At 40.0% G+C, this 19400-nt stretch overlaps 1 protein-coding gene across 5 annotated transcripts in view; it reads left to right on the top strand.

Annotated features, from left to right (window-relative positions):
* The window catches only part of RARB (retinoic acid receptor beta), a 771619-nt gene that overhangs the window by 591600 nt on the left and 160619 nt on the right, over positions 1-19400 (top strand). For 2 of the 5 annotated variants that reach the window (XR_012430634.1, XM_005545629.4), the window contains exon 1: positions 9485-10110. The exons of 2 other annotated variants lie outside the window; for them this stretch is intronic. Coding sequence is in view for 1 of the 3 variants with exons in the window: in XM_005545629.4 (XP_005545686.1) it covers positions 9954-10110 (157 nt within the window). In the remaining 2 variants the exon portion in view is untranslated. Of the gene's footprint in view, positions 1-9484; positions 10111-19400 lie in introns of those variants that run through there. One more of the 5 variants, XM_065539841.1, reaches the window with a different exon arrangement.

Here is a 19400-nt window from a genome sequence, read left to right as displayed (position 1 = left end):
CGCACCAATGAGCATCCTGTGTCTAGCTCAAGGTTTATAAATGCACTAGTCAGTGCTGTGTCTAGCTAATCTAGTGGGAACTTGGACAACTTTTATGTCTAGCTAAAGGATTGTGAATGCACCAATCAGCACTCTGTGTCTAGCTCAAGGTTTGTAAATGCACCAATCAGCACCCTCTCAAAACGGACCAATCAGTTCTCTGTAAAATGGACCAATCAGCAGGATGTGGGTGGGATCCGATAAGGGAATAAAAGCAGGCTGCCAGCGCCAACAGTGGCAACCCTGTTCATGTGCACTCCCACGGTGTGGAAACTCAGTTCTTTTGCTCTTTGCAATAAATCTTGCTGCTGCTTACTCTTTGGGTCCCCACTGCCTTTATGAGCTATAACACCGCCAAAGTCTGCAGTTTCTCTCTTGAGGCCAGTGAGACCAGGAACCCACCAGGAAGAATGGGCGACTCCAAACGCAGCGCCTTAAAAGCTGTAATACCACGAAGGTCTGCAGCTTTACTCCTGAAGCTAGTGAGACCACGAACCCACCAGAAGGAAGAAACTCTGAACACGTCTGAACGTCAGAAGAAATAAACTCTGGACATACTATCTTTAAGAACTGTAACACTCATTGCGAGTATCCACGGCTTCATTCTTGAAGTCAGTGAGACCAAGAACCTACCAATTCCGGACACAATACCAAGTTCTCTAAAGGTTCTCTGGTGCCTTGGTGTTCACCAAGTGGAATGTCCCATCAGCTCAGACAGTCTGACAATGTAGTGTGTGGAATAAAAACCCGAGGACCTTGATTTAAATGCAACTGAATACACCCCCCACCCTAGAAATTTGTGTGAGGTAGCTCTGGGTGTGAAGCCCTGAATTCACCAAGCCTTGGGAATCATTGCAGCAGATCTTATATTTTATCATTGCATTTTGCTTAAGCAGAGAGGGAAAGTGTTTGATATTTCTGTCTATTCTTTCCGTTTCTTTACCTCCCATGCTTTTGTGTTACCTTAAATTTTGAAACTGTTGCCTTCTGAATTATCTTTGCTTATCTTTTTTTAAGCAATTGTAACTTAATCAAGTAAACAATAACAAAATGCAAAAATCTAATATTGGAAGCCACCACGATGTCCTCTCCAAGAGAAGCTTTTGAAGCTCTTGGCTGAGTAGATGTTGAGAAGGTGGGTTTATACCCTGATGTTCGAAAGAAGAGAGAAAAACTATTTTTTTCCACCAAAAAATACTTACATTGTATTCACATTACGTGTGTGTGTGTGTGTGTGTGTGTGTGTGTGTGTGTGTGTGTAATGTGCTTATATGCGTTTCTTTGTTTCTCTAACAGAAATTTCACTGGGATTTCTATCTGACTTTATGTTACCCTGATCATTCCCACTCAATCACATTGAGCTTTTTATTTGCCTTTTTCTCTGTCAGACAGTAGGATGAATTTAAACTCCATTCCCTCTCCAACTGCCTCTCTGATGTGTTTGTACTTTTTACGTTCACTTTCCCTGTAGAATCTGAAGGAAATTCCTTTGGGCTTTTAGCTTTCCCTCAGAGTCAGAAACTTTTGTGTTGCTAATAGAACTTGGCTTCATTAGCATTTCAAATCCTGGGATGCTCTTAGAGATCAGAGTTAGATCTAAGGGGCTCTCCAGCCACAACCTGATTTATCAAACCTGTTCAACTGAAATCTCTAGTGACCAGTGCCTTTGACCTTATTTCTGGCGGCACATCTCATCAGAAAATTCTTTTCAAGGATTCTAGAAAAAGATACATGCGTGATCTGAGAAGTTTTACTTTTGTCCCTCTCACTACTTTATATATTGTCTGCAAAAAGCCATAGTCTGCTTCATCACCTTTGGGGGTTAGGTCACAGGTAGATGGTTCAGAGAGTGAATCAGTGGGTCGATAGGTAGATGGGTATATGAACAAGTGGATGTATGGATAACTAAAAGGGTGGATGGATTGGTGGATGGATCAGTAAATGGAAGGATGGGTGGATATCAGGTAGATGAATGGGTAGGTGGGTGGGTGGATGGATGGGTGGAAAGATAACATGATAAGGCAACATAGATTAATAATGCAAGTCTTCCATCTTACGCAATGCCTTTGCCACTTAATTAACTATAATCAGCCCTCAGGTGCTGGGGCTCAACATGACTTATTCAAAAAAAACAAACCAAAACAAACAGCGTCATAAGATGTATTTTGTGTCTTCCACAGGGACAGGAGGGTGGGGCTTGCCAGTTATTTCATGGCCATTCTGACTCAGTGTGTGCTTTGTGAAATGAAAGAAACCCGTCTTCCTTTATAATATAAATATAAAAATGCTTCAGTGTGGTAGTACTTAATCAGGTATATGCAGCAAATTATCTTAGAGAACTTGCCCTAATTGTATATTTGCAGCCGGTAGCCACTCCACCTGCAGCCTGAAATGTGCATTCTGGATGACAGAAAATTCTCCGTATCTGGTAAAGATAGTATTTGAGTAGTATTGAGCAATGTGTGCCTGACTTTATTTTCTCCTTGCAGACACTGAATTAAGATTTTCTTTTCTTTTCTTTTCTTTTTTTTTTTTTTTTTTTTTTTTTTTGAGACAGAGTCTTGCTCTGTTGCCCAGGCTGGAGCGCAGTGGCACAATCTCAGCTCACTGCAACTTCCACCTCCCGGGTTCAAGCGATTCTCCTGCCTCAGCCTCCCGCGTAGCTGGGATTACAGGCACTGGGATTACAGGCGCGTGCCACCATGCCTGGCTAATTTTTTTTTTTTTTTGTATTTTTAGTAGAGACTGGGTTTCACTGTGCTAGCCAGAATGGTCTCAATCTCCTGACCTCGTGATCCACCCACCTTGGCCTCCCCGAGTGCTGGGATTACAGGCATGAGCCACTGTGCCCAGCCTTGCACTGACGTTTTCTAAATACTATAGTTGAGGCACTGTTCTAAGTGCTTTTTACTTGTATTACTTCATTTAATCTTTACCACCACCCTTTGACGTAGGTACCATTAATATCTACATTTTGCAGGCGAGAGAATATAGATTTTAAGTAACTTGGCCTAATCAGACAGCTAGTAAGAAGCAGAGCTGGGGTTTAAACACAGGCAGTGTCTAAACTGTGTGGCCCCACCTACCATGTTACACTGCCTCTCTAATCATTAAGCTGACCTTTAAGAGCACTGTGCTGCAATAGAACTTTCTGCAATGATGGAATCATTCTGTGTCGGCACTGTCCTATTAACGTGAGAGCCACCAGTCATATGAGGCCTTTGCACACTTGAAATATGGTTAATGTGACTGAGAACCCATTTTTAATTGTTTAATTTTAATTAGTTTAAACAGCACAGCTTAAGAGCTGACTGTTTCTGTTCATACATATGATCTTAAAAAAATGAAGTGCTGAACTAGGAATTAAGGCAGGCATCTCAGTTATAGACATTATCCTTTATTAATAATATTAACATGAAATAATTGCAAAGCACTCTTAGAATCCTTTGTGCTTCTTTCCATCCTTGAAAAGAGTCTAGGTGTTCTTCTAAGCCCTTTGTCAACTAAGTGGCACATCTAATCTTAGCTTATTGGAAGATGTACTGAGATGAGACAAAATTCATGTGAAATAGTACAGGGAAGTCACAAGCAAGCTGTAGCATGGTAGTGCCATTGGCATTTATTCTCAGGGGTCACCATTACATTTTCCATCTCTCAAATATTGCCATCATATATGGGACTGAGGCGGGGTGTTGATGGAAATAATGGACTTTAAAGAAGGGTTTAATGGTGGAAGAACAGGGGTACCTGCACACGTTTTGAAGGCAGAGATACTATCCAAAACTCCTTCTTATAGAAGGAAATGAAGACAATAAGGTAGAAAAGTGAGAAATTACCAGCCAAGAGAGAAGGAAAGATGATTCTGGATGAAGTAATATAATGCATTCTAGATGAATAATATAATAAAGAGCCAAATTATTCTTCATGAGATACACAAGTTGAAACTGAATTAAGCTTTTAAAAGGGAAAGAAAATTAAAGTGTTAACAAAACCCAAATGTATATAGCTGGGTTTTATAAGGGGAGAGACAAGGCAATGTAAAATTTCATGAAATTGTTCAATGTTGGTTTAGAACAGAGGTGGACAAACTGCAGCCCATGAGCAAAACCTAGTCCACTATCAGTTTTTGTAAATTAAGTTTTATTAAGTACATCCATGCCCATTAATTTAGTATACAGTCTATGGCTCCTTTATACTACAATGGCATAGTTGAGCGACTGCAACACAGACTGTACAGTCTCAAGGCCTAAAATATTTCCAAAGACCCCATACAGAAAATGTTTACTGACCCCTCTTTTAGAACAAAAAGGAAACATATATTCACATAACTGTTTTGGAGTACAATTTTGTGTGTCCATCAAATTTTAAGATGCTCATAATCCTTGTTCTGGGAATACTGCTACTAGAATTTTATCCAGCAGGTGTATTGGTGCACAGGCCTACAGGGCTTCTTCGCACCAACCTAATAGTACTAGAAAGTTAGAAACAACCTAAATGTCTAACAGCTGGCCATTGGTTAAATGAAATACAATGCATTGATGTAAAGAGATTCTGATTTATTTTTTTTAATGAGCTAGTTCTATATGTACTATTTATTTTGAAGGGATGTTCAAGAAATATAGCTAAATTTCAAAATGTTGCAGAGCAATATGTATCATAAGACCATACTGGTGTAATAGCAACAAACAGCACCCAGCCCCATAAAAATATACAGATATGTGCCCAGCACCAATTAAGATGCCGGGAACATTGTAGGTATTCAACATTTAATGAATAAATATAGAGAACTTTTACTTTTCACTTTATATCTTTTGGACTAGACTTTGAATTTTTATGAGCGTGTATTACTTAAATCTAGATTTATAGGGAGTGATGGAAAATGTGAAAATAAAATTTTAAAAAAGGAAAAAAGTAAAGCTCTAGATTTAAAAAGGGAAATGTAAACAAGATGAAACAGCCAAAGATAGGTCTCCCCAAAACTAATGTTGAGACCACCAGCAGTGACAGTCAGCTAAGATGGTTCGCAGCTCACTGCTCAGTACTGAGGCGTTCAGCAGGGTTTGTATTTAACTTTCAAGCTGGAACCAACGGAAACTGTTGGGCTTGAAGAGGTGTCTTTATGAGTCATCAACAGCAGAAAGCACAGAAGCGCTAAAGAAAATAATTCAGAAATATGGAAAGAGAAAAGTATGCCCTTGTCTTGGGAGAACAATATTTGTATGTAACCAAGTGGGAAGACTTTGTGGAGGAAAGTCTGAAAAAGCAGAGAGCTGAAGAGAAAGGAGCCAAATGAAGGACACGGTGGCCAACACTCAAAGTAGAAAGACATTTTTGAAGAAGACGTGTTTCTAGGGTTTCTGAAAAGTCTCTATACTCATGCCCAGAGCCACCGTGCAAGTTCATCTGGAAAGCGCATTGGGGTCTTTTGGTATAAGATCCACAAATATCAGCAGTCCTGTTATGTGAGCAGGTGTTCATACTGAAGGGCCAGAAGCAAAGTTTCCATGTGTTATTACTGTTAGAACTTCCCCCACTCCCCTCCAACACAAAAGCAGCTCTGCCTGCTAGTATGGAAGCCCTGGGAACAGCCTCATACTTGCCTCGTGCTGGCGACATCTCTGCCTTGGCTTTCCTGCTGGAACACACATGTCACTCAGTACTAGCCATTTATTCTTCTGGCAGAGCTGTGGCAAGAGGGGATTAACAGGGAGAAAATTTAAAAAACAAACAAAAAGCCAAAACAACACGAAAGAGGTGGGCATGTCTTTAAAACAATCAGTGTCCGCCTCCCCCAGCCCTGTGCTTGTGTCTGCCTGCCCTTTGCATGCCTGCGCCTGTGGTGGGGGGGATATGTCTGCGCCTCTGAAAATCTTCTTATTTAGACATCACAAGGTATTAGCCCAATTTTGAACACGGCCGGCTGCAATACTGGTGCACAGACACGACTGCTCTTTCTTCAGAAAACTCTCCAGTTCAAACATGTTTGCAGAGCGTGATTCATGGTGTTTCTTTCTGGATTGTCCAGTGGGTAATTGCTGTACGAAAACCAGAGAAACAGATGTAGACCCTGAACCCTGGCTATAAATTTTTGTTTTATGATTATGGGTTTCAAATGTGCTGTGTCACACTGACAAATATACAGTTACTCTGAAACAAAATGGATTTTGCTCTCAAACTTTTGCTTTTGGTTTTTACTTTTTGTTTGCTTGTTGGTTGGAAATACATTTATTAGATCATTGATCAAACACAAAGAAAATAGAGATGACACATCAGAATGTTATTTTATGCCATAACAAGAAGATATTTGGGAAAGTTTCTTCCAACCCTGTGACTGATGTTTAAAATGGGTGTCAGTAGTTTACATTTCATTATGGACAAATCGGTCTATTTTTCACTTTCTACCCTACTCATTAATCTTTATAGTACATGGATATGTATTTAAAGAATTGTGGCTTATTTATGTATCTTTCCTTCATTTTACTTAAAATGAAGAATTAGGAGGCAGAATCAAGTTTTCAAGAAGTGTAAGCATTTACTGATGAAGAAATAATTAGCATGTGGCTAAATCATGGGTCTGTTTTATAAATTAATACTTGGATTAAGTAATAGCTCCAATTATTGCTATCAGCATAATTAATTCATGATGAGCAATGATTAATTGACTAGCGAATACTGTCGCATTATAAGAAACCCATACTATTCCATTCACTGGGATTTAAATACTGATTATTCATTTCAAGGCCCAAGTTCATTTCTCAGTTGAGAACTTTAAGGTAATTACACATTTTACATTTTCTTACACAAAGAAAGAAAACATCGAGTCACCCAACCTTTACCACACACATGGAGGGACACACTAATGTTGTTATTTTTGTGCAATGATACAGTATAGAGGTAAGAAATTTGGAAGCAGTGCTCTCCCTCGATGAGGCTGATTCCGTAGCTTAAGAAATCAGAATGAACAGAATTTTGAGGACATCCCTCCCCATCTTCACTTCCCTGGGACCAGTGCATCTCTACTCTTTGAAAAGATGTTAAGCAAGAATGTGCAGCAGCCTCCCCTGGATAACAGATCCTTGTATACACATACCTGTCAGTGATGCCATGTTTCCCATCTCTCACTTAAGTTTCTCCTGCTGTACTTTCAATATAGCTGCTTCCTCTACTCTTGTCTAACAACTTTCATCCCCCTCCATTATCTGGTCTAAATGAGCTCAGTTTCCAAGGAACTCTAAGGACCTTAAATAAGCATTTGGAGTCAAAAGCCTCATGGACCAAGTAGAAATTGGCACATAATGTAGTGCTTTGTGTATCTTTACAACTACCTTAATGACAGTGTGTTAAAATGTTTTGTAAATTCCTCTGTGTTCCCTTGCTTAAAATGTGTGTTTTCTTTGTAGTTAAAGGGTTTCTTATAATAAGTCTCTGTTACAAAATGATGGCCATATAAAAGAGAGAAGAGAGGGGAAAAAAATAACAAACACAGATTCAGCAAAAATCTCACCCCTTTATTGCCCTGAACTTTTCAATAGCAAGAACTGAGCTTGCTGGGCTGAAAATTGTTTTAATGTACCTTCATAAAAGGATCTTTGACTTGGTAAGTGTGTGCGATGCATACTTTTCATGTTACACCACAAGTGCCACTTAGCAACTCCGCTAGACAGGGCAGTGTTTCAGCATGGGGTGGGGTGCCCCCTGACAGGCTTTTAAAAGGCCTGGATGCCAATGCACATTCCAACACTAGCCACAAAAAGGAGACTGGAGCAGTGCTCTTGCCTGCGTTGGGCAAGGAGACTGTCCCTCCCTGCCTACCCTCTTGCCTGCCCTGTTTTGTGGGAGAACTATAAGTAAATACTAGAGAGGCAGTGGAGAAGACAGGGTGTTTAAATTCCTCCCCAGAGTTTCCTTTCTTTGATGTATGTTGCATCCTTTAAGCAAGTTGTGCAAAATGGCTGCAGGGTAGATTGGCTCTCCCTTTTAAAGCTCTCCATCTGGCTGGGTTTATTTGTAAATATCGCATCTATCCTTCTCAGTGTTTTAAGACTGGCTGGAAAGACTCTTCTTCCTGTAGGTTGGGTCAGTGTCAGAGATCTAAAAAATCATTTTCCCTTAAAATTACTGTATTTTAATAAAAGGATTGGGCAGGGGCTGGTACGAGAGAAAACTGGTCCTTCAAAATATAAAACTGTCATACTTAAACGAGCTTACAAAATATGTGTTTAATTATGTGGTGGGATGTGTGTAGGTGTATGATGAGAGAGGCAACCAACCAACATGGCGTTTTGGGGTGCAAGGATATGGGAACAGGCAAGTAATTTTCACGTTGGACTTTGATCCTAGGGAGCTGGGTTCTAGTCACAGCTCTGAGCCGTGTGACCTTGGGTGGGTCCCATCTCCCCCGGCTATTGTTTCCCCAGTTGAACAATATGAGGATGAGTCACAGCTAACATTTGTTCCATGATATTTACCCAGCACCATACAAGTGTTACTTCTGTCCTCCCAGTTACCACCAAGGTGGGTAGTATTATATGCCCATTTTATAGAGGAGGAAACTGAAGCCCGAAGAAGTTAAATACTTGTCCCAGAACACACAGCTGGTAAGTGGCAGACCTGGAATTGGAATCTAGTTCAGTTTGATTCCCCAGTCCATGCTCTTGACCACTATATTGTTTCTTCAAGTCCAGATCTAAAATCTCATTTTCTGTGTGACTTGTGTGTTTGGGGCAGGGGTAACTAATTCTTGACTACTCCATATGCTGCATAGAACCTGGAAAGGATTTCTCAAAGTAAATGAATCCCGAAAGCTGGATTGCAGAGCAAACGAATGCAGTCACTTCAGCCAGGGGCTTGCAAGAGGGAGAAAGAGAGAAAGACTGTGGAATGGAAAGTTTCCCAACTCAAGCCTTTCCCAAGGGGTAGCCATTCTCTGTTCTACAGTTTAGGGCTTGCATGTGCTTTTTTCTGGAGTGGAAAAATACATAAGTTATAAGGAATTTAACAGACAGAAAGGCGCACAGAGGAATTTAAAGGGTAGGCTGGGGGGCGAGGCGGTGGGCGGGAGGCGAACGGGAGCGGGTGGGGGGGGGGCGGGGGGGAAACACTGTTTTCCAAGCTAAGCCGCCGCAAATAAAAAGGCGTAAAGGGAGAGAAGTTGGTGCTCAACGTGAGCCAGGAGCAGCGTCCCGGCTCCTCCCCTGCTCGTTTTAAAAGCACTTCTTGTATTGTTTTTAAGGTGAGAAATAGGAAAGAAAGCGCCGGCTTGCGCGCTCGCTGCCTGCCTCGCTGGCTGTCTGCTTTTGCAGGGCTGCTGGGAGTTTTTAAGCTCTGTGAGAATCCTGGGAGTTGGTGATGTCAGACTAGTTGGGTCATTTGAAGGTTAGCAGCCCGGGTAGGGTTCACCGAAAGTTCACTCGCATATATTAGGCAATTCAATCTTTCATTCTGTGTGACAGAAGTAGTAGGAAGTGAGCTGTTCAGAGGCAGGAGGGTCTATTCTTTGCCAAAGGGGGGACCAGAATTCCCCCATGCGAGCTGTTTGAGGACTGGGATGCCGAGAACGCGAGCGATCGGAGCAGGGTTTGTCTGGGCACCGTCGGGGTAGGATCCGGAACGCATTCGGAAGGCTTTTTGCAAGCATTTACTTGGAAGGAGAACTTGGGATCTTTCTGAGAACCCCCCGCCCCGGCTGGATTGGCCGAGCAAGCCTGGAAAATGGTAAATGATCATTTGGATCAATTACAGGCTTTTAGCTGGCTTGTCTGTCATAATTCATGATTCGGGGCTGGGAAAAAGACCAACAGCCTACGTGCCAAAAAAGGGGCAGAGTTTGATGGAGTTGGGTGGACTTTTCTATGCCATTTGCCTCCACACCTAGAGGATAAGCACTTTTGCAGACATTCAGTGCAGGGGAGATCATGTTTGACTGTATGGATGTTCTGTCAGTGAGTCCTGGGCAAATCCTGGATTTCTACACTGCGAGTCCGTCTTCCTGCATGCTCCAGGAGAAAGCTCTCAAAGCATGCTTCAGTGGATTGACCCAAACCGAATGGCAGCATCGGCACACTGCTCAATGTAGGTTTATTTTTTTCCCTTCTTCTACCAAGAAAAAAAAAAAATTGTCTCTCTTGCATGCAATAAAGACATTGGAAATAAACTGCATTGGTAGCAAGACAAAGGATTTAATGATTTAATGCTGAAGGGGTGTGATATGCTGGCATGCATATTGATTCCCTTTGCTGAAAATTTCCTGTTAGATGTTTTCTTCCCAAATAACCCCTCCCGCCCCCATGCTCCTCTCCTTACCAACCTTATAGTCTGTTGAAAACAATTTTGAAAATATGCATAAAAGTGTGGGGGGTGGGGAGTAGAGGGTGACCACAAGACTTTAAAACATTCTTCAAGTAGGGCAATTTGACCCATTTTGCAGTTTTTACTAAAATGTGTGCAGAGTGGAATTTAACTTTACTGTTCTTTGGATTAGCTACTAGTTGTATAGGTTCCTCCACCCCTTGTGTATTCCAACAGTCCAAAGTAATTAAAATATGACATTTTCCTTGAAAGGAATTTAGTTTAATTAAGGTGGCTGCTGCTCCCGAAGTTCATAAACCACCAGTTCAAGCTGCCGCTTCCAATGTTTTCCTTGCTAAGGAAAGGCAATATTTCTTAGCATTGACCCTGCTGCCACCTTTCCAAGTCACTTTGTTGGTCTAAGAAGTTGCTGTTTTGCTAGAAAACTACTGGCAATGAACACCCCTTGGGCTGAGCCATCCATTATTTTCATATCTTGCAATTCAGCCTGGAACATGGACATCAGTTAAAGGAAAGGAAATATAAGTGGGATAGCCCAATTTAAAAAAAAAAATTGACTATTTTGTTATCTGATGCTGACACAGTGCCGAGGTACGCATCTGGTCAACAGTAGCCTGGCTGCAGGCTTGAGAAATGACCAGGAGTCCCAGAAAATCCCACCTTCGGGTGGCTGTAGTGGGAGCCTGCAGGATGCTGTACCGCCCTGACAGTGATTTAGATAAATGGCTCAGCTATCTATCAAAATGTTTTTAGTACTTTATTTGACAATTCATTGGAGCATTAGCCTGAAAATGACATTTTAAATCTTTGTTTTCAAAGAGGTCAAAGTTTAACTGGAAGAAATTGAGTTTTCCTAATAACACGGTGGCTTATCTAAAGAGAGAAGAAAAAGGAGAGAGGGGACAATGACAGGATTTAAATTGCCCTCTCTGAAACTTTTTCTTAAGAATAAAGACTTGCTTCTTGGGCCAGGAAATCAACAGGTTTGTAGCTGAAAAATCAATAACCATTTGATGCCAACAGCCTGGCTGTCTGACTTAACATTTTGTAGAGCCTTAAGCAGGGCAAAAAGAATATCGTTTTCAGTAGGCGCCTTAATCTTCAGCTGCTCCCCAAATGCCTTTTCTTTTTTGGTGCCTATTTTATTTCTGGAGAACTCAAAGAAACTTGAGTTACAAAATAATTTTCTAATCCAAGAAGAGACCTTTCAGACCTGTCCTCTTTGTGGCAATTAAAACAGTATGAACATTTTCTGTTGGAATTCCAGGGAACTGGGGCTCTCTGAAACTTTTTCTTGTTAGAGAAAGTTGTAACGAAACATATTTTTTAACAGAAGGAAAAAAAAATGCTCAGGATCCTCGCCAAAAGTTATTAGACCTAATAGAGTTTTTACATGTAGACATTCTTCCTTTTGTAATTAACCCTCCAAACATGCCTATTAAGTTGTAAGAGTAGGGGGAAAAGCTTTGTTTGTTCTTGGACAAGTTAAACAAGGGATTTGCTTTATCTAGGGAGAGCGAGCGGTGAATGTGTCATTCGCCTAAAACTAGCCGATAAGCAAGAAGTGTTGATAACAGCAAAGTTTAGCTAATCAAAGAAACTTGCATTAGACAAAGTAAATAAAGGCATTTGACAAAGGGATTTCAGAAATTCCAGTGTCTTATTTTTGTAAGCAGGGCAATTAGTTCTTATTGTGGTCAGTTTCACAAGAGTTTGAATCCCATACCCCAACTTTAGGTTAAATGAATAAAATGTAAATATTGCTTGTGCCATTGCAGAGTTGCTTTACCCTCCATAAACCACTTTATGATAGTCAGTTGTTAGCGATTAAGGTTTTGTTTTTTTGTCTTTAGCATAAATAAAACTAAAACTTTTTTTTTTTTTTTAAGATTCTAACAAATGTCTGTGCCACGCAGTGTTTGGTTCAGGGTGGTATAGCTAGTTAGAACTTTTGAAATAAAAGCATATTAGGGCTACATTTGTGTAAGTAAGAACATAACCACAACCTTTTCCATTTTACTTAATGGCTATTTTGACGAGAAGCAGATCTGTTTTTGCTTTTAACACAGAGGAAACAGTGGGCAAAGAAGAAAAAGTACTAAATTCCAACCAAAACTGTTTTCTGCTTTGAGATTTTTTTTTATGGTGTGTGTGTGTATGCATAGTAAATAAAGTAAGACCTTTGAACATGGAGCACACCGCCAGAAGCTCACTTTGAAAGGTGTTAAAATATTCCCTTTATTTGCTTTTTAATTTTAAAGGCAGAAAAATGATATGCCAGCCAGCTCCCATTTGTAGTAGTGTCTGTGAATTGCTTGTTATAAGCATTCAAAGTCAGGATTAGGGGACTACTAAGGGAATGTGGTCTAAATATTACGATTGACGACTGCCCCTGGAAGGTATAGGAGTCACTGAATTTCTGTTCAGATGCCTCCAGGATTATCTTGGTTTTAGGCGGCTCCAGATGTTTTCAACATTAATTGCTCAGTGGGCATAGGATAAATCTTAATATTTTGTAGTCTAAATATAGTTACTTCGGTGAAATAACGAGTGTGACAACTTCTTGCCTTTTTCCCTGTCTTTTCTCCCTACTCAACATGTCAAAAGCAAAAATTTAAAAAAAATATTTTCTTTTTGAAATAAGATTTTGCCCATTAATGAGAAGAAATTATTTTTAAAACAAACAGTAGTGATGTTTGATTAGGGAATGAGAAAAGGCCTCTTTTCAAAGCCCTGGGACCCAAATTTTAACTATTAAACAGTATCTAAATCCTCTCCTAGTGAGATATAAATTGGGGTCAAAGTGGCAAAATCAAAGATACCCTCTGAAAGAAAGACTAAATAAAGACTGACAGCCACCGTATGAATTGAATGGGGTTTTGAATAAATATTTCAGTGAAAAGGCCCAATTGTTTTTCTAAAGTAGGACATAATTTTCTGCTTCTCGGACACATGACAGTGGTAACTAATGCCATCAGAAAGAAGAGAAAAAGAGGGACTTTTCCCTAAATCACAAAGAGAGTGCAGGCAGGGTTGTTTGAAAACAAGTGAAAGATTCAAAGTTTTCCTCCCTTGTAGAAAAAAAGAAATCACATTGTGAATATTCAGATAAATAGGTACATTTGACAAGGGAGTGAGTATTGATGTGCAACTTAGAAAAGAAAAAGCATACGTTTAAATTTTATTGCCAGAAAAGGATGGATCAAAAAACCAAACAGTAGGAAAGGTAGACATCTGCTTGCCTAAACTTAAGCTATGGAATTGATTTGGAAGCTCTAGTTAGAATTTGATTTCCCAGCCAATAATGTAAAGCCCTTACATTGAATCAGGTCTTTTTTCCTTAATAGATAAATGACCAGAATGGCTATTTCTGATAGGCTAGCTGGCCTGAATCAGAAGTTTCCTTCTCATTTCTAGAAGCCTAGCGCTGATATGTACAACCCGAGGGTATTGTGCACTTTTGTCTAAAGCGTAAGAATAAAAGAAAGTTCTTCTGGATATCAGATGCTTATAATTTACCTTCAACATATGTTAAGCCTTGAGGTGGCTGAAAAGGAAAGAGAACCTGTTTTCTCCTTTATACATTCCACAAATATCATTAAACTCTATCTGAGAAGGGAAATACATGATAAATAACAAAGATTATAAATTCTGCTCTCAAGGAATTTATAATTTTTTAAATCAATAATTTAGAAAAAGCTGCGAATTTTAAGTTACTCTTTGGGCAGAAGATTGCGATGTAAAAACCAAGATGCGAAATACAAAACTCTTTTCAAGTCACACAGGACTTGAACAATAAATGCAGTGTTCATTTTAAAACATCTTAGAATCTTCTATACAGTTTGAGTTATGTGTAAGTGCCATAAATTTATCCTTAAATGACATTTTTATACTTTAAATGTTCTAATATAAATTCAGTTAACTATCAATTAAATAGATTATTTCAGAAATGGGAGTTTTTGATGAAGGTTAATCAGAAAAATCTTGGCTGAAAACCTTTCCAAAGATATTAATGTAGATAGAATCTTGCCTTTCAAATTACAGGGTAGTTATGACAATCATATATCTCTGATTTTCTAGAATAACCCACTTTCAAATGTCCTGCACGGTTCCCACATAAATCATTGAAATATGCCAGATATTTAATATTACAACATCTCCTAGGCTGCCCGTTGAACCCAGGAGTGGCACAGAAAGTCTTTGTTTGGATTCTATAGTCAATATAAGTAGAGCTCTCACAGCTTAATTTTTACATTATGTCTGAAGATCGCCTTGTGTTTCTGGGTCATTCTTATGAACATGAATTGCTTTCGTAGCAAACTATAGATCTGTGAATAGAAGGCATTCCTTGCAAAATGGACTGGGCTGCGGTTCTCACTCTAGCACCTGTGTGTGCGTGGACAGGGTGGGGAGGAGGGAGTAGAATTAAATTGTTATGAAGAAATCTGTATCAGCCCTTACCAGCTTCCTCTTAAAAAGTTGGAGCTGGGGTGATGGAGGGAGAAAAGTAGAGTTAACTCAGGTTTCAGATTTATCAGTATCCTGCTTGTAAGTGGCTTGGCCTAAGTACCTCTTGTTAAATAGGAGATGAGATAACCTGCCCCATCTGTAAGATCTAATAACACAACCTTATCAGTCAATATGTTGCCCTGAATTCTCCTCTTTTCATTCCCAGCTTCCTTACCCCATCATTAAAAAGCATGATCTCTGTCCCATCCCACTCCCCAAACCCCTTTAAATGAATGAAAAATAAAGTTGCAAAAGTTCTCTCTACCTAGGAAGCAGAAGAGCCTAAGTCTACTGGCATTTTGTCTTGAGCTTTCAGAGCTTCTTAGATGGGAATTCAAACAGGCAGTGGAACTGCTGACTTGCTTTTTCTCTGGCCTTGCAAGGTGGGGGAGCTACAAGGGGGCCATTTAGTACGATAAGACTCTCTGCCCCCTGCGCGATAAGGCGAGGATAACAGGAACTGACGTCAGCAAGGCGACTCAACCTGGCCAAGCATTTCCTCTAGTCAGGGCTCAGGGATTCCAGGAGTCTCTGGGCCTCCCCCAGCAGCTGAAGAACTGAACCAGCTCAGGGGAGGGAGAAAGAAGAAAACTGATTTTTACAGGGGTGATAGTGGGTGATGATGTCCCGGATTTCCAAAAGCAGATTTCTTTGGAGAGAATAAAGAAAAACTAGGGGGAATAAAGTAGTTTAATAAAAGTGGATTCTGAGATTATAATTGTAATTTCACATTGTCATAGAATAGGTATTTGTTTGCCAGCTGTCAACAATTTACTGCTGATGTCTCATTAGACAGGCTATCCAGCAATCACCAGGTATGATCCACTCACAAACCTCGCCAACTCTCCATATAGAACAAAATGTGAGGGGATTCACGTTGTCAGAGTTAATCCTTGGTACTCTTAATGTTTTTGCTTTTTTTTTTGAGAGGGAGTCTTGCGCTGTCTCCCAGGCTGGAGTGCAGTGGTGCGATCTTGGCTCACTGCAACCTCCGCCTCCCGGATTCAAGTGATTCTTTTGCCTCAGCCTCCCAAGTAGCTGGGAGTACAGGCGTGTGCCACCACACCTGGCTAATTTTTGTATTTTTAGTAGAGATGGGGTTTCACCATGTTGTCCAGGATGGTCTCGATTTCCTGACCTCGTGAGCTGCCCACCTCGGCCTCCCAAAATGCTGGGATTACAGGCATGAGCCACCGCGCCCGCCCTTCTGTTTACTTTTGAAAGTACAAAGTTCCCACCCCCATCTGCATCAGATGACAACATTGCTAAAGCCGTTTCATTTGCTACCAGCCCTGAAACCACTTAGCAGTTTTCCTCACCTTTTTCCTTCTTCCCTTTCTCTTAAACCCAGATTTATTTTTATTTTACTTTATTCTATTCTTTGCCTTCCAAAGTATCTGATTTGAGGTTTGGAGGAGGAGAAATTCAAACAGAAGGATTTTATTTCTTAAAATTCGCAGATTCTCCTCAGTCCACTGACGTCTTAAAGATTGCTTCTTATTTTTTAAGTTTTAGTGTTTGACAAAGAATCACTGTCTAATTTGACCCATATTTAGTGGAATGTTTGTTATGTTATTGATAAATTACTGTTCATCATAGAATAAAATTTTGTCAAGTCAAAAAAATAGCTAAATTCAAAATACTGTGAAGGTAAAAGAACAAATAAGATGAGTGCATCAGTTAACTAGGGAGAGAAGATTTGGATCACATCCCAATTTTTTTCCCATTTCCTGAGCAAATGAAGACCTCATGTAATAAATTTGTCTTCTCAAAAATATTAAAGCTTTCAACGGCTACAGTACTTTTGTCATGTCATCAAAGTCCATAATTATAAAAAGGCCAATGATCTGAAGGCCATTTCAGCTTCAAAAGACTTTTTAGGGTCTGGTCTATTGGAAAGCTTGGGGGGTTTAATTAACTAAAATGGAAATGGAGGCAGCGAAATTCAGTTCCTGATGTTTTAATTTAGCTCAGTACTGCCATGTGTTATTGAAGAGAATTCTTAAAGGCAAACATAATTATTTCATTATGGTCCTCAGAATGCTTTCATTGGCTTTAATGACAAGAAGCTGTATAAAAAGGCATACATTTTAATTAGTCCTTTTTATATTTACATCAGATAAATAACAAATAATTGATGAAAAACAAGTCTTTGGAATGGATGATTTCACATAGTGCGCTGGTTACAGTTTAATGATGAAACATTTCTCTGTTGCTTTGCATTTTAATTATATATACATTATATTACAGTAGTGGTGCCATGGAGCTACTAAAATACCGTTGTTGCCATTTTATTACAAAAAAAATCAGGATTAATGCCTACAAATTGAAAGCTGAAAAAGGTAGCTAGACTATCTCCAAGGAAGTAAATTACCGGTTCCATTAATTTTACTACATTTGTTAGAACTCATTTTGATCACTTTTATCTTTTACGCTTCATCTTTTTGGATTAAGATCGTCAGGGGTTTCATATGCCTTTTTATGGCCACATCTTCTCCTGAACACCTTTCTTTCGCTCTTGCTTCCTGTTTTGAGGATTTGCATGAAAGTGCCTTGCCAAATGTGCATTGGAAATTCAGAGAGCTTTTTCCCCATTCTATCGGCCTGCTTTACCTTTGATTTTATATGAAAACCCATTTCACATGATTCATCCGTTTTGGTGTACAGAACACTAATTGTTATTATTGATTTTAAATTCCGTGACCATTACAAGTAACCCAGATGACTGGCAGATAAAGGGTAATAATCCATGGAGTTCTGGAACTGTTTCATGTTTGTCTGGAGTACTTTATGTGATCAATATTAACTGCCCCATTGAAACTAACTGCTGTATCAAATAACAGTCAATCAAATGAATGTGCTTGGAGATTATTTATTGAAAGCTTTAATTGTTCACTGGGGCCCTGCTTATCAGAGGAAACAATAAGAACTAGAGGTAGGATGAACAGGTTTGGATTTGCAGGGAAAGTTGGGGGATGCAGATGATCAAGGCATCTCTCTACTTCTTGGGCAAGAGTTTCCAGAAACCCATGCTGGGCTTATAGTTCGGGCAGAAGCTGAAGTTGCAGATACTCTTCCAGAGCTTATGCTATCACCTGTACCTCAAGGCCTTTCTAGAGAAGGGGGTATAATATTTTTGCACTCAGCAGAGGCTGTGAAAAGTTCTCCCTTTCCAAGAGTTTTACTGCTGCTTCTCCCTAGTCCTCTCAGAATTACCCTTCCACACATCTCTCCACCTCTGCTTCCCATCATGGCCTGATTGATGGTCCAAGATAATGCAAGTAGCCTGCCTTGACACGGGATTGGTTTCTACAGCTATGAAATGGGAATAATAGTGTCTGCATTGCAGGATTTGTAGAAGGATTAGAGATCATGTAAATTAAGATTCTATTCTTGTCTTGAAAACATATGGAAGTCACCAGGTAGGCCTTCTGCCCTGATTTTGGCATGACACCTGTGGCTTACGTGCCTTTGCTAATAGTAAACTTTTTTTTTTTTGTTTTTTTTTTTTTTTTTTTTTTTTTTTTTGGTCATATCTAAAGTAGGTATCTCTTTTCTTTGGTGAAATGATTCCTCGGTCTATAGCTCATAACCTAGGTGGCAGTCCTTTCTGTTTGTCAGGTAGCACTGTGGCCTGATTCAGGGGCATCCATTTACCAGATCCCCAGATTTCTTGCAAATAATTGACTTTTACAAGTGAGCATTGTTACCTTCAAAGTTGTCACAATACACTTAGCCCAAAGATGCTGTCGTGGCACTGTACATTTTTATTGCTCATTGATGGATTAGCTCTTGCAATGTGCCATTCAACAAATGGCTCTTGGGTGTCTGCCATGTGCCAGGCTCCTTGATGTGATCTGTGGGGGACACCAAGATGAATCAGACACTGTCCCTTCTCCCTCTGAACTCATGATATAATGGGAAGAACTTGTGTACACAAGTCATTGTCACATAACCCCCTTATAACAAACCCAGAAATCTCCTCATGTCTTTGAACCTGAGATTGATAATGGAAAGAACTAAGAACTGCCAGGAACCACAGCTGGTTTATATGGTGGGTGATCAAGTGGATTATACATTTTTGTCACAGTGGAGCGGGCGTGAAGTTTTTCTGTGTAGGCCTCATAGATCATCTCTAAAAGTAGTTCACAAAGAGGAGTTCTAAACCTATCTTAAACAGTGGAATAAATGCACACCTTCCAAACTAGCTCCTTGAAGATTTGCTTATGGATGTTTCTGGAGCTTGTTAAGTATTCGTGTTCTTTGGGGATGGGTTTGATTCTATTGGATTTTTAAAAATCACTTATTTCTCTATGATTTCTGTGACTGATTGCTGTGTAACAAACCATCCCAAAACTTCCGGGTCTAACAATTTATTATTATTCTGTGGATGGGCTGAGCTCTGCTGGGCAGACCCTCTGCTCTGCGTGCTGTCAGCTGGGGCTGAATCATCCAGGGCTAAATTGGGCTGGAAATCCAAAAAGGCTTGCTCTCATGGCTGGCGGTGGGTGTTGGTTGTCGGTGAGAGCTCTGCGGGATCTGCG

Source organism: Macaca fascicularis, chromosome 2 (genome assembly GCF_037993035.2).
Source record: "Macaca fascicularis isolate 582-1 chromosome 2, T2T-MFA8v1.1".
NCBI classification, from domain to species: Eukaryota; Metazoa; Chordata; class Mammalia; order Primates; family Cercopithecidae; genus Macaca; species Macaca fascicularis.
Note: the sequence above shows the minus strand (reverse complement) of the source record. Positions and strands in the feature narration are given on the sequence as shown.